This window comes from Ochotona princeps, chromosome 16, assembly GCF_030435755.1.
Source record: "Ochotona princeps isolate mOchPri1 chromosome 16, mOchPri1.hap1, whole genome shotgun sequence".
NCBI classification, from domain to species: Eukaryota; Metazoa; Chordata; class Mammalia; order Lagomorpha; family Ochotonidae; genus Ochotona; species Ochotona princeps.
The window spans coordinates 52,031,050-52,042,887 of NC_080847.1; the positions used below are offsets into that span (position 1 = coordinate 52,031,050).

Below are 11,838 nucleotides of genomic sequence, written 5' to 3' on the forward strand. Positions count from 1 at the left end.
CTGCACAATGCTGCCTGGGTGGGTGGTCCACAGCCAAGACTGCCCACAAGGGCCGGTGTAATGGCTCAACTGGATGAGGATTCAACTCCAAATTACAAGCGTCTGCGTCCTGTATGGGCCCTGTTTCAGCCCTAGCTACTCCACTTCCCATAAAGCTCCCTGCTTGTGGTCTGGGAAAGCAGTGAAGGATGGCCCAAAGCCTTGGGACTGGCATCCACCGGGAGACCCAATAGAAACTCCTGGCTCCCAGCTTCAGATCGATTCACCTTTGGCCATTGCAGTTAGTTGGAGAGGGCACCAGCTGATGGAAAATCTCTCTCTCTTTCAAGCATAGTTAAGATAAATATATAAAATAAATTTTTAAAAAAGATTTATTTATTTTCATTACAAAGTCAGATATACAGAGAGGAGGAGAGACAGAGAGGAAGATCTTCCGTCCGATGATTCACTCCCCAAGTGAGCCGCAATGGGCCAGTGCTCGCCAATCCGAAGCCAGGAACCAGGAACCTCTTCCAGGTCTCCCACGCGGGTGCAGTGTCCCAATGCATTGGGCCGTCCTCCACTGCTTTCCCAGGCCACAAGCAGGGAGCTGGATGGGAAGTGGAGCTGCCGGGATTAGAACCGGCGCCCATATGGGATCCCAGTGCGTTCAAGGTGAGGACTTTAGCCGCTAGCCCACGCCGCCGGGCCCTATAAAATAAATTTTAAAGTAAATAAACAAAACAGACACGTGAGGAGGGTAAGCCCAGGGAAAGATGGAAAAGGGACATGAAGAACCTTTCCAAGGAGGATATGAAAAACTTTATCCTGAAGATCATGATGGCTTTGCAGGAGGTGTCCTGTCCTGTCAGCTCATATACTTTAAACAGATTGTATTTATGCCTCTACAAAGCTACGAGGAAAAGAAATTCTAGGGTGGCTTGTTAGAGTTATCAAACTGTTTTGATTACCCTAAAATGCACTAAGTTCTGTAAAATATTCCTGGAATACTATAAACTGCTAAATTTAAATTACAAAAAAAAGAGAAGAAATTCTAGGAGAAATAAACATGGAGCTCTCCTGGCCTGTAGCCAGTCAGCACACCTGAGTTCTGAACAGCATCAGGACAAGGCTAAGGCACAGGTGTGCTGACTGGCTATGTAGCCTGCATATGGATTTTGGCCTTCATTGCCAAACTGTGAGACTCTTGCATTCCTCCACCAGCCATGAAGGTGCCTGTGAATTCAGGCAGCAGTTAGAGGGTTCACATGTGGATGTGGCCCTCCTCAGTCACGAATGGAAATTCAATGCCAGGTTCAAGTATGTGGATGTTTTGGGAAAAGACTTTCTCCTCAGGAGAGCTAAAACAAAACAAAACAAAACAAAACAAAACAAAACAAAACAAAACAAAACAAAACAAAAAACCCTGCTGTTGTTCCTTATGTGTAGCTCCTTTAGCATCACTGAATTTTATAGGACCTGCTTACACTGAGTTGCAACTACTCTCATCATGCTCATGGAAGCCAAAGATGACCCTGTTTACGAGTGGGCACAATGACACAGCCCCATAATAGACATGGATTACCCTATGGACACAAAAGAAAACCACCTGACCTGGAGAGAGAGACAGAGAGAGAGAGAGAGAGAGAGAGAGAGAGAGGGAGAGCGCTTTATTGACCAGCCCGATGCACAGTGGGAACACGGTGGAGCTGCAGGGACAGGACTTCACCCCAACACTGGAGGTGCTGTACATCCCACACGGTGTGTATATCAAATGACTGACTTCAACCTTGGCCGGGCGGGTGTGCCATGTAGGGATGCAACATGGTCCTGTATCAGTGTTGGTGACTTCCACCGATGGTCAATGGGGCTCACCTGGAACACAATGGGTTGTCTCTCTTCCCATTCCTGCCTCCCACTCCTCTCACCCCAACTCCTGCCCTCCCACAGATGTTCTAACCACTGTATGTCACTCTCTTTCCTCGCTGACCTCACTTCTCCTGACCTAAACCCTGCCCCTGCCAATTGATCTCATTTCTGTTTTCACTTTGCGTTCTCTGTTCTTTCTTAAGTTCTAACTCCCCCTCTCCACCTTTGGCCACTTTGGCATTGTCTCTCTCTCCCCTCCCTCTCCCTCTCCCTCCCTCTTTCTCTCTCTCCCTCTTTCTCCCTCTCCCTCTCTCTCCCTCTCCCTCTCTCTCCCTCTTCCCCCTTTCTCTCTGCCGTTTCTTCTCTGTCACCTCTCTCCTCTTCTGGTTCTCTTCGTCTGTTTTACAGACTCCCTTTCCACCTCGTCCCAGCTTCCACTTGCAAACTCTTTCCAGCACACTGCTCCATGCCACGTTGCTCTGCCTTCCTCCAGTTCTTTCTACTCCCTTCTCAGCCCTTGATGTCACACCCTTCTCTGGAATTTCTTACCCCAAGCATCGCAATACTTCCATGCTTTATCCTGGTCATAGTCTGGAGTCAGTGAGCACCAGAATAGGTCATATTTACTGGCCCAGTTGATGCAATGAGAGAAAATCTTGCCTTTGTAGACAAAGGGAAACACACATTTGGCACGATCTGAAAAGTACAAGGAATGAGTGAGAACTAGGGGGCAGAGATTTTATTCAATAGTTTTCTCAAGATAAGGGAAATATACATGGAAACCATAGATAAAAAGACACGAAGCCACCTCAGGCTTCTCATGTAGGATCCCCTTCCACTGGGGAGCCAGGCACCCCAAGAGGAGAAGCTGCCCACTCACCATCTTCAGTACAGTACTTCCACTTGTTGTCATAAACTTCAGTGAGAGAACACCACTTGGTCACAGAATATTCCGGTATGCAATCAAAATACAGCTTGCCTCCATATTGGAATGGGAAAACACATTTGTCCTCTGAAAAAAGTCAAAGACATCATTCTCCACATGGCCACAGGGTCCCATCAGTAACCGCAAAAAAGATTCTGTTCATATTATTCCATCATGTTCGAGCAGCTTGAGGGGCACAGAGCCGTCTGCTAAGCCCCAAGCATGTCCAGGTGTGTGTGAAATGACTCCTGCTCTCAGGGGAACTGGGGAAAGTTCCTTCACTTCCTGTCAGGGGGAGGAGGTGTCCTGGGCGTTAGGGCCACATGATAGACCCTGAAGCAGCTGGTTCTTAAATTGTGATGTCAGTGTCTTACTGGTTTCTGCTGCTGCTTCTACCGCTAAGGTGGGCTGGGTGGGGGAGGTGAGAGCTTTGGCTTTATGGGATTCGTCACCTGAAGAACAAATAGAGCTCAGACCACACCCCAGAGGTTCCTTGTTCTTAACCTGGAGACTAGATTTCATGCCATCGGGAAGCCCAACTGTCCTATTCTCAAGGCGTCAAGGACAGATTCCACCTGCTATGGCCTTGCGTTGGACTGAGAGAAAGATGACAACTGCATGGGCTTGTGAACTGGTACCGGCCACGACATATTATCCTTGACTTACACACATCCCCCCAGCTTCGCTGATGGGTTTTCTAGACACGAATATCACATCTCTGCATCTTGGGATGCCCCGTGCTGCTCCAGTGCCACCTTCCTACTAGCCTGTGGAGATGAGGCCCCTTCAGCCTCTGACCAGCTCAGGCTCCCTGGTCCTGGGTTCAGACAAGAGCCCTCGGGTTTTCTCACTGCTGGGCCTCCAGAAGTCCTCTCTCTATGGGACCCTCCTTGGACTTCACCTCATCCAGAGCCGTGTGCACACCTGCTTCCCTCTCACATTGACAGGGATCGATTAGCTCCTGCTTCAAAAATCTCTCTTCCATTTCCATGATCTCTCTGACACTGATTCACTGGGGCTCTTAGAAGTATACTGCTATTCAGTGTCTGGGTATGGACAAGCCTTGGCTGGGCTGAAACAGTCAACATCAAGAGCTGGAATGGATTGAAGGCCAGCAATGAGGGCTGGCCCATGGAACCACCAGTACGTGCAAGAGGTTCCGAAGGAGGAGCTTGGGAAACTCCTCTGTCGGAACACAGCCTCTACAGGTGAGCACAAGAACCACAATATGGAGCAACCCAGACCAGGCAGGAGGAAGAAACCCACCATCATAAATATGGCATGGATGGGGGGCAGACCAGACTCAACCCATTCACATCAATTACTGGCAAATCTGAGCGCCAGCATAGTGTGGCTCAGGCCAGTTTCGGTCGCAACACATAGCAATGCACATTAAGGAATGCCAAGGCGAGGTGAGCCATACCAGATGTGGTTGCAGCGCCCAAACAGCACGCATGAGAACCGGGGAGGGGGGGTGGGGGGAGGTGGCAAAGCCGGCAGGGGAATGTGGGCTCCCCTGCTGGACAACCACTCCCACTGGAGAGCAGGAGTTGGGATGGGGGCAGACCAGACCAGGCAGGGCTACAACACCTGTGGGCCTCATGTGAGCTAGATTGGGGAAGGGCCAAATTGGGCTGACTGTTCCGACTGGTACAAGCAAAAATTAGAGTGGGTAAGGGTTGGTTGGGCTTTGCCACATCATCAGATGGCAGAGGCTGGCACTGGGGGCCAATTCCGTTAAGTTAAATGCCAGAACCCCCTGAGAGTGCATAATCCAGAAGTTGGAGTGGCCTAGGAGGAAGATAGTGGGCACCTCCCTCTTGGGTAACCACTCCCATTGGAGAGCAAGGACACCAGGACAGGAGCAGGGTGGCTAGACAGAAAGGCACCTGCCAGTATGTGTGTGGGCTGGATAGTAGGTTGGTTGGATTAAACTAGGCTTCAATGCCCATTGACAAGTACCAGAGCTAAATGGGATGTGGGACAGACTGAACAAGCCTGTGGTACATGCTGGCATGCATGGGAACCAGGGTAGGGGGCAGGCCTGGTGGGGGTTATGGGGAGTCCACCCCAACTAGGCTGCAGATCCCACTGGTTTGCGTGAGGACTGAGTATGGAGTGAGTAGGATCAAGCTGGACTACAACACCCATTGGTTCAAGTGGATGACAGGGCTGGAAACAGAACTGACCCAGCAATTGCAACGACCAGCATGTGCATAAGCTGATTGGGGTGACGGACTGTGCCAGACCCTGTACTGGCAAATTCACACAAGAACCAGGGTTGGGATCATCTCAGAAAGTTTGTTTGGAGATCCCTCCAACTAAACTGCTGATCTCAGAATCCCAACCATGGAGAGACTATTGCAGCCAGTGGACTCTGAATAGGTTTCATCATGATTAGAACAGCGAGATTGGCAGCAATTCAGACCTGTTGAACTATCAAAACTGCTTAAGCAGGACCCTCCGAGTGTGCCTCACATTGGGACCTGGGATGGGTGGGAAGCTGGGTGGGACTTTTCCCTTTGTTTCTCCCCTGACCCCAGATACAGGGAAAAAAAATAATATTAGCATGGGAACAGCGGTATTACCCACTTTCCTGTAGCCCTTGCCCCTTTGTACTCTAATCAACTAAGTAAGATCATTTTAAAAAAATTAATTAATTTAAAGAAAAAGTATACTGCTATTTATAAATTCCCTGCAGAAATCCAACCAACACAACACAAAACAACCCAGGGTCACAGATCAAAGCAGAGTCCATGTGAGTTGTGAGTAAGAACACTTGGTGTACAGGAGACCAGAGCGTAACCAGCCCTTGCCCTTCGTCAGTGCTGTCACACAGACACAGGGGTGAGTCGGTGACATAGGGGTTAACTATGACACACCCACCTGGGAAGGTGCATGAAACTGTCCTTCCCAGGAACACAAACAACCAAACACACTCTCACTTGAAACTCCTAAAGTGAACAATGTAATTCAGCCATTGCTAGTTGATGAGCACACACTGAGTCAGTGGCTTTACATCTAGAACTGGGATGGCATTCATGAGAGCTGTTCAACATTAACACCATGATTTTGGAGCTCAGCGATATTGGGTCATCAAAGTATGTAAACTATGACGTCTTCAATGCCAGATGGCAGGCCATCAGAAGAGATGCAGCTATCCTACTCGGTGTTGCTCTAAGAGCTCTCTGCTGAGTCTGGTGAGGGTCCTTCCCAGCCCACTCCAGACCCCTGGCCTCACCTGCAGTCACACAGTGCAGCTGGAGAATGACACAGGTACACACCCAGATCAGAGTGACAGCCCATCGTCGTGGGGACATGGTGGCTGCTCTTCGGGGATGACACTTCCGCTGGTGCTGCCTGCTTTTATGACCTACCCTCCCTCACACCATGGCCCTCCAGCAGGATAAGCATCAGCCTCCCATGGACAGTGCTGTGTGTTCCTAAAGCCCCGGAACATGAAGTCCAAGTTCAGCCCCTAGGTAGACTGCACAGCACATTGGCCAGCATCTGGATGTGCCTGAACCTCCACCTTTGCAGATGTAGATAAGAGGAGGTGAGCAAGGGAGGCAAAACTCTGTTTGTCTCCAGGTCCTGAACCAGGTAAAGAGGCCTGAGGGACAGAGGAGGAAGACCAGCTTCTATGCAGGAAGCGCAGGAGCATTCATTTTCTTTCCTGACTCCCACAATCCTCACAGGTACCTCTGAGCAAATTCAGCAAAGAGCTGCCCAGTCCTCATTTGAAGAAGACAGGGGTGTGAGTTTTAAATGCTCTGAATCAAAAACTTTATACAGAATATATTGAACCACAAAGTGTAGCCTTCAGAAATAAAGATAAGAGAAATAAAATTCAGATAAGAATCAGGACAGTTGGTGGCTGGCATTCCACATGGTTGGCAAGATCTTAGGGGTAAACACTCAGCTTAGCTCTTGGAATGCTGCATGGGAGGTCCAAGTCCCATTCCCAACTCTGCCAGCTGCTTCTTCTTTCTGCTGGTGCTATGTCAGGCTGGACCAAGCACCCGCCGGTGTGCAGGAGATCTTCCACTGGGAGGTGACCTGTTAGAGGAGCTTGGGAAACTCCTCGGTCAGGACACAGTCCCTGCTGGTGAGCACAAGTACCAATGCTGGGAGAAGCTCAGAGAAAACCAGATTACAGCACACACTAGTATAAGTGGGTCAGGTCTGGGGACAGGCCTGGGTGGGACATTTCATAGCACTCACTGGCAGATATGAGCACAAGAATGGGTTGCAGGGAAGGCTGGGTTGGGTCACAACGCCAGGCAGATCACAATAGGGATAGGACTGGGTGTTGCGGGGGAGGGGGTCTAGGGGATGGCTGGACTGATTCAGGCTGCAGCACCCACTGGTGGGTACTGAGGTGAGGGAAACCATGCTAATCTATGTCCTACTACTATCAACAAATGTAAGACCTGGGGTGGGGGTCACTGTTCCTGCTGGTGAGCATGACAGGTTGAACTGGGTGAAGACCGTGAAGACCAGGCTGTGAAGGGCTATAAAACTCGTTGGTCTGCATGTGAGCTGGATTAGTACGAGATCTAGGTTGGTCTTAGCATGTTCACTGCTGTATGCAAAGCCAGAGTAAGACTGGTTGGTCTTCCTGCAGCATCAGCAAGCAAGTGCTGGGACTGGGGGCAAGTTCTATCAGGACAGACTGTAGAATCACCTGGAAAATGCCAGATCTGGAGCTGAAAGATGGCCTAGCAGGGGAATTGCGGGCACCTCTCTGATGGACTGCAGCTCACTCTGGTGAAAATGAGAGACAGGACTGGGTTGTCTGCCTGGCTGGACAAGTGGTAGCAGCCGCTGGCATGTATGCACTGGATACTAGGGTCGGTTGGGAGACTCCAGTGCCCACTGATGTGTATGAGAGCTGAATGGGATGCGGGATAGACTGGACCAGTCTGCTGCACGTAACAGCATGTGCAGGAATCAGGGCTTGCAGCAGGCCCTGTGGGGGTTATTGAAGGTTGCTCCAACTAGGTAGCAGCTCCTGCTGGTGTGCGTGAGGGCAAGTGTGTGGTGTGCAATGTGGGCTGGGCCAAGCATCCATTGGATTGAGTATGAGATGGGGCTAGAGACAGAACAGATCAGGTGACTGCAACCACCAGTGTGTGTGTGTAGGCTGAGGGAGGTGATGGACTGAGCTAGACCACACACTGGATGGCACACACAGGATCAGGTCTAGGTCTCCTCTTGTGAGATTTCTTTTGGGATCCCTGCCACCAACTGGGTCAGTGGACACAGAACTCCAACCATAGTAAAAATCTCTGGATCTGTGTGGTCTGACCGCGGAGGCATTTATCAGAATGGGGTCTCCACAGATGCTCAGGCCTGCGAGGCAGACGGCATGTGAAAATGCCTATGGGGTACAAGACAAGCAGTCCATTGAGTCCTGCAAAGGATATCTAGTGTGCCAGGGAGCACAGAGCAAATTGAATAGCTCCCGCGATAAGTATTTGGACGAATCAAGACTCTAAGTGAACTATGTTAACCAACCATCCTTGGAAGGATTTCTTCAAGCTTGGAGCAACACAATTCACAGTATCTCAGAACTATCAAAACCACTTAAGCAGTATCCTTGGAACATGTGCCACATCGGGGACACTAGGATGACATCAGGTGGCCTGTCCTCCATCCCTGCGAACTGATGTGGTTGAGTTGCTGGCAGCAGCCCTCCACCTTCTCTCTCCACTTTCCCCAGACACAGGAAGAAAAAAGGAGATTAGCATCAGGTATTTCATCCACTTTCCCCCATCCTTGACACTTCCCACCTGAATTGGTGGTCCGCATGGGCACGCATCACCCTCAATTAGGGAAACATCATTCAAAATAAGAAGATATTATGTTACAAAGTATGAGAAAAATATGACCCTCATATACTTCCTCACACCCATAATGCCACAGCTGGGACGGGGCTTGGTCAGAAACAGGCTCCTGGAATCCTAGCTCTACCATGTGAGTAACAGGAACCAACTCCATGGGCCTTGGCCACTGCCTCCCGCTGTTTCCATCAACAGGAAGCTAGAACTGGGAACTGGGGCTGGGAATTGATCCTTGTCACTCTGACATGGGATACTAGCATACTGGGGGCTTAACCCTGAGGCCAAACGCCTAGTTATGCTGTAACACATACAAGGGTAATAATTTTGACAATGGAAGTAGAGCCAACTGGGGCAAGACTGTGTTAGGGTAAGAAAATGTTCCAGATGGTAACACCGCTCCACAGGAATGGTGAGGATAATGGTCGAGAAGAGGGGCATAGGATGACTCTATGAATAGACTTGTTTATATATATTTAAAAATCATAGTGACAGAAAGAGGGAGAGACAGAGAGAGACCTTCCATCCCCTGGTTCACTCCCCAGATGGCCACAACAGTCAGAACAAAGCCAGTGGCTGGGCTCTCCATCCTGGTCTCCACATGGGTAGCAGGAACCCAAGCACGTTGACTCATCAGCTGCTGCCTCCAGGGATGTCAGCAGGGAGCTGGGTCAGAAACAGAGGAGCCAGGACCCAAACGGGGACTCTGATACAGAATGGGTGCTGGTGTAGCAAGTTGTGCCCAGTTGCACAGCACCAGCCCTGGTATGTTTCCTCTTGTGTCTTCTGACGCTTTCTTTAGAATCACCTAAGTTAGGGCCAGCGTGATGGTTCAACTGGTTGAATGTTCAACTCTGCATTTCAAGCTCCTGTATACCATACGGTCACCAGTTCAAGTCCTGGCTGCTCCACTTCCCATCCGGCTCCCTGCTTGTGGCCTCAGAAAGCAGTGGAGGACAGCCTACGGGCTTGGTGCACAGCCCCTGGTGGGAGCCTCAGAAAAAATGGAATTTCATCTTCAGATCGCCTCTGTTTTGGCAACAAACCTGTTGGGGAGGGCACTAGTGGATGGATGGTGTCTCTAACTTTTTCTAGTAGTATCAATCAATCGATTACTCCCGTCATGCTCATGGAGGCCAAAGATGACCCTGCTGCCTGCATGGTGACGGACAGTTCATGAGCGGGCACACTGACACAGCCCCACGATGGACACAGGTTACCCTGTGGACACAAAACAAGAGCACTGACTGCAGAGAGAGAGAGAGAGAGTGAGTGAGAGAGAGAGAGAGAGAGAGAGACAGAGAGAGTACACTTTATTGACCAGCCTGAGGCACAGCGGGAACACGGAGGAGCTGAGGGAGAGGACCTCACCCCCACGCTGGAGGTGCTGGATTACCCACACGGGGGGCAGGTTAAATAACTGACCCCACCATGGCCATGGCAGGTGTGCCATGCAGGGTGAAACACAGTCCCAGGTTGACATTGATGGCTTCCACCCATGTTCCCCAGGAGTCACCTGGAACACAATGGTTTGTCTCTCCTCTCCTCCCTGCCTCCCAGGCCTCTCATCCCTAAATCCTGCTCTCCCACACGTGGTCTGACTGCTGTGTGTCACTCTGTTTCCTGTCTGACCTCACTTCTCCTGACCTCAAATCCTCCCCCTCGCAACTGCTCTCACTTTTGTTTTGACTCTGTATACTCTGATCCCTCTTATATTCTAATATTCTAACCTCCTCCCTCCACCTTTGTTGCTTTCTCTCTCTCTCTCTCTCTCTCTCTCCTTCTCTGTCACTTCTCTCCCCTTCTAGCTCGCTCTCTCTCTCTCTCTCTCTCACCAGCCTCCTTTCTGCCTCATCCCGGCTTCCCCTGCACCCTCTCTCCAGCACATGTGTCCATGCCGCCTGGCTCTGCCTTCCTCCAGTTCTTCCTACTCCCTTCTCAGCCCTCGTTGTCTCACCCTGCTCAGGACTGACTTACCTCACATCTAGCAATACTTCCAAGCTCTATCCAGGTCATAGTTTCGAGTCAGAGAGCACCACAATTTTCTACGAAAACTCCCCTTTCGGGTACAGTTAACAAAGAGTCGGCCGTTGTAGACAAAGGGAAACAAACATCGGGGGCGATCTGAAAAGTACAAGCAATGAGTGAGAATTGAGGGGGCAGAGATTTTATTCAATAGTTTTCTCAACATAAGGGGAATCCTTATCTTGAGATATATGTGCAACCCATGTAAAAAAAAAAAAGACATAAAGCCACCTCAGGCTTCTCATGTAGGGTCCCCTTCCCATTGGGGAGCCAGGTACCCTAAGAGGAAAAGCCGTCCACTCACCATTATCAGTACAGATCTTCCACTTGCCTGTGAACTCTTTCGTGAGAGAACACCACTGGATGCCGGAATGTTCCGGTAAGCAATCAGAATACTGTTTGTTTCCATATTTGAATGGGAAAACACATCTCTCCTCTGAAAAAAGTCAGACATTGCTCTCCACAGGGCCACAGGGTCCTGTCAGTATCACAGAAAAGCTTTTCACGTCGTTCCATGATCCTCTCAGGGTCCAGAGCCCTCTGCCAAGTCCCAACGATGTCCAGGTCAGTGTGACACAGCTCCTGCCCTCAGGGGAACTGGCCTAAGCTCCTTCGCTTCCAATGGTTGGAGGAGGTGTCCTGGGCGTTAGGAGTGCATGACAGACCCTGAAGCAGCTGGTTCTGGGTTTGGGATGTCAGTGTCTTACTGGCTTCTGCTGCTTCTACCGCTCAGGTGGATGTGTGGGGAGGTGAGAGCTTTGGCTTTATGGGATTCATCATGTGAACAGCAAATAGAGCTCGCATCCCAGAGACTCCTATCCTACTCGGTGTTGCTCTAAGAGCTCTCCGCTGGGTCTAGTGCAGGTCCTTCCCAGCCCACTCCAGACCCCTGGCCTCACCTGCAGTCACACAGTGCAGCTGGAGAATGGCACAGGTACACACCCAGATCAGAGTGACAGCCCATCGTCGTGGGGACATGGTGGCTGCTCTTCGGGGATGACACTTCCGCTGGTGCTGCCTGCTTTTATGACCTACCCTCCCTCACACCATGGCCCTCCAGCAGGATAAACATCAGCCTCCCATGGACAGTGCTGTGTGTTCCTAAAACCCCGGAACATGAAGTCCAAGTTCAGCCCCTAGGTAGACTGCACAGCACATTGGCCAGCATCTGGATGTGCCTGAACCTCCACCTTTGCA

At 50.4% G+C, this 11,838-nt stretch overlaps 1 protein-coding gene across 1 annotated transcript; it reads right to left on the reverse strand.

The window, feature by feature from the left end:
* Positions 1-1,135: 1,135 nt before the first annotated feature.
* Positions 1,136-11,621, reverse strand: LOC131482160 (seminal plasma protein HSP-1-like). Its single transcript, XM_058673933.1, has 4 exons — positions 11,541-11,621; positions 2,729-2,860; positions 2,398-2,544; positions 1,136-1,215 (listed from the first exon to the last, which is right to left on the reverse strand). The coding sequence occupies exons 1-4, from the start codon at positions 11,617-11,619 to the stop codon at positions 1,136-1,138; spliced, it is 438 nt and encodes a 145-aa protein (XP_058529916.1). The 5' UTR covers positions 11,620-11,621.
* Positions 11,622-11,838: the final 217 nt, after the last annotated feature.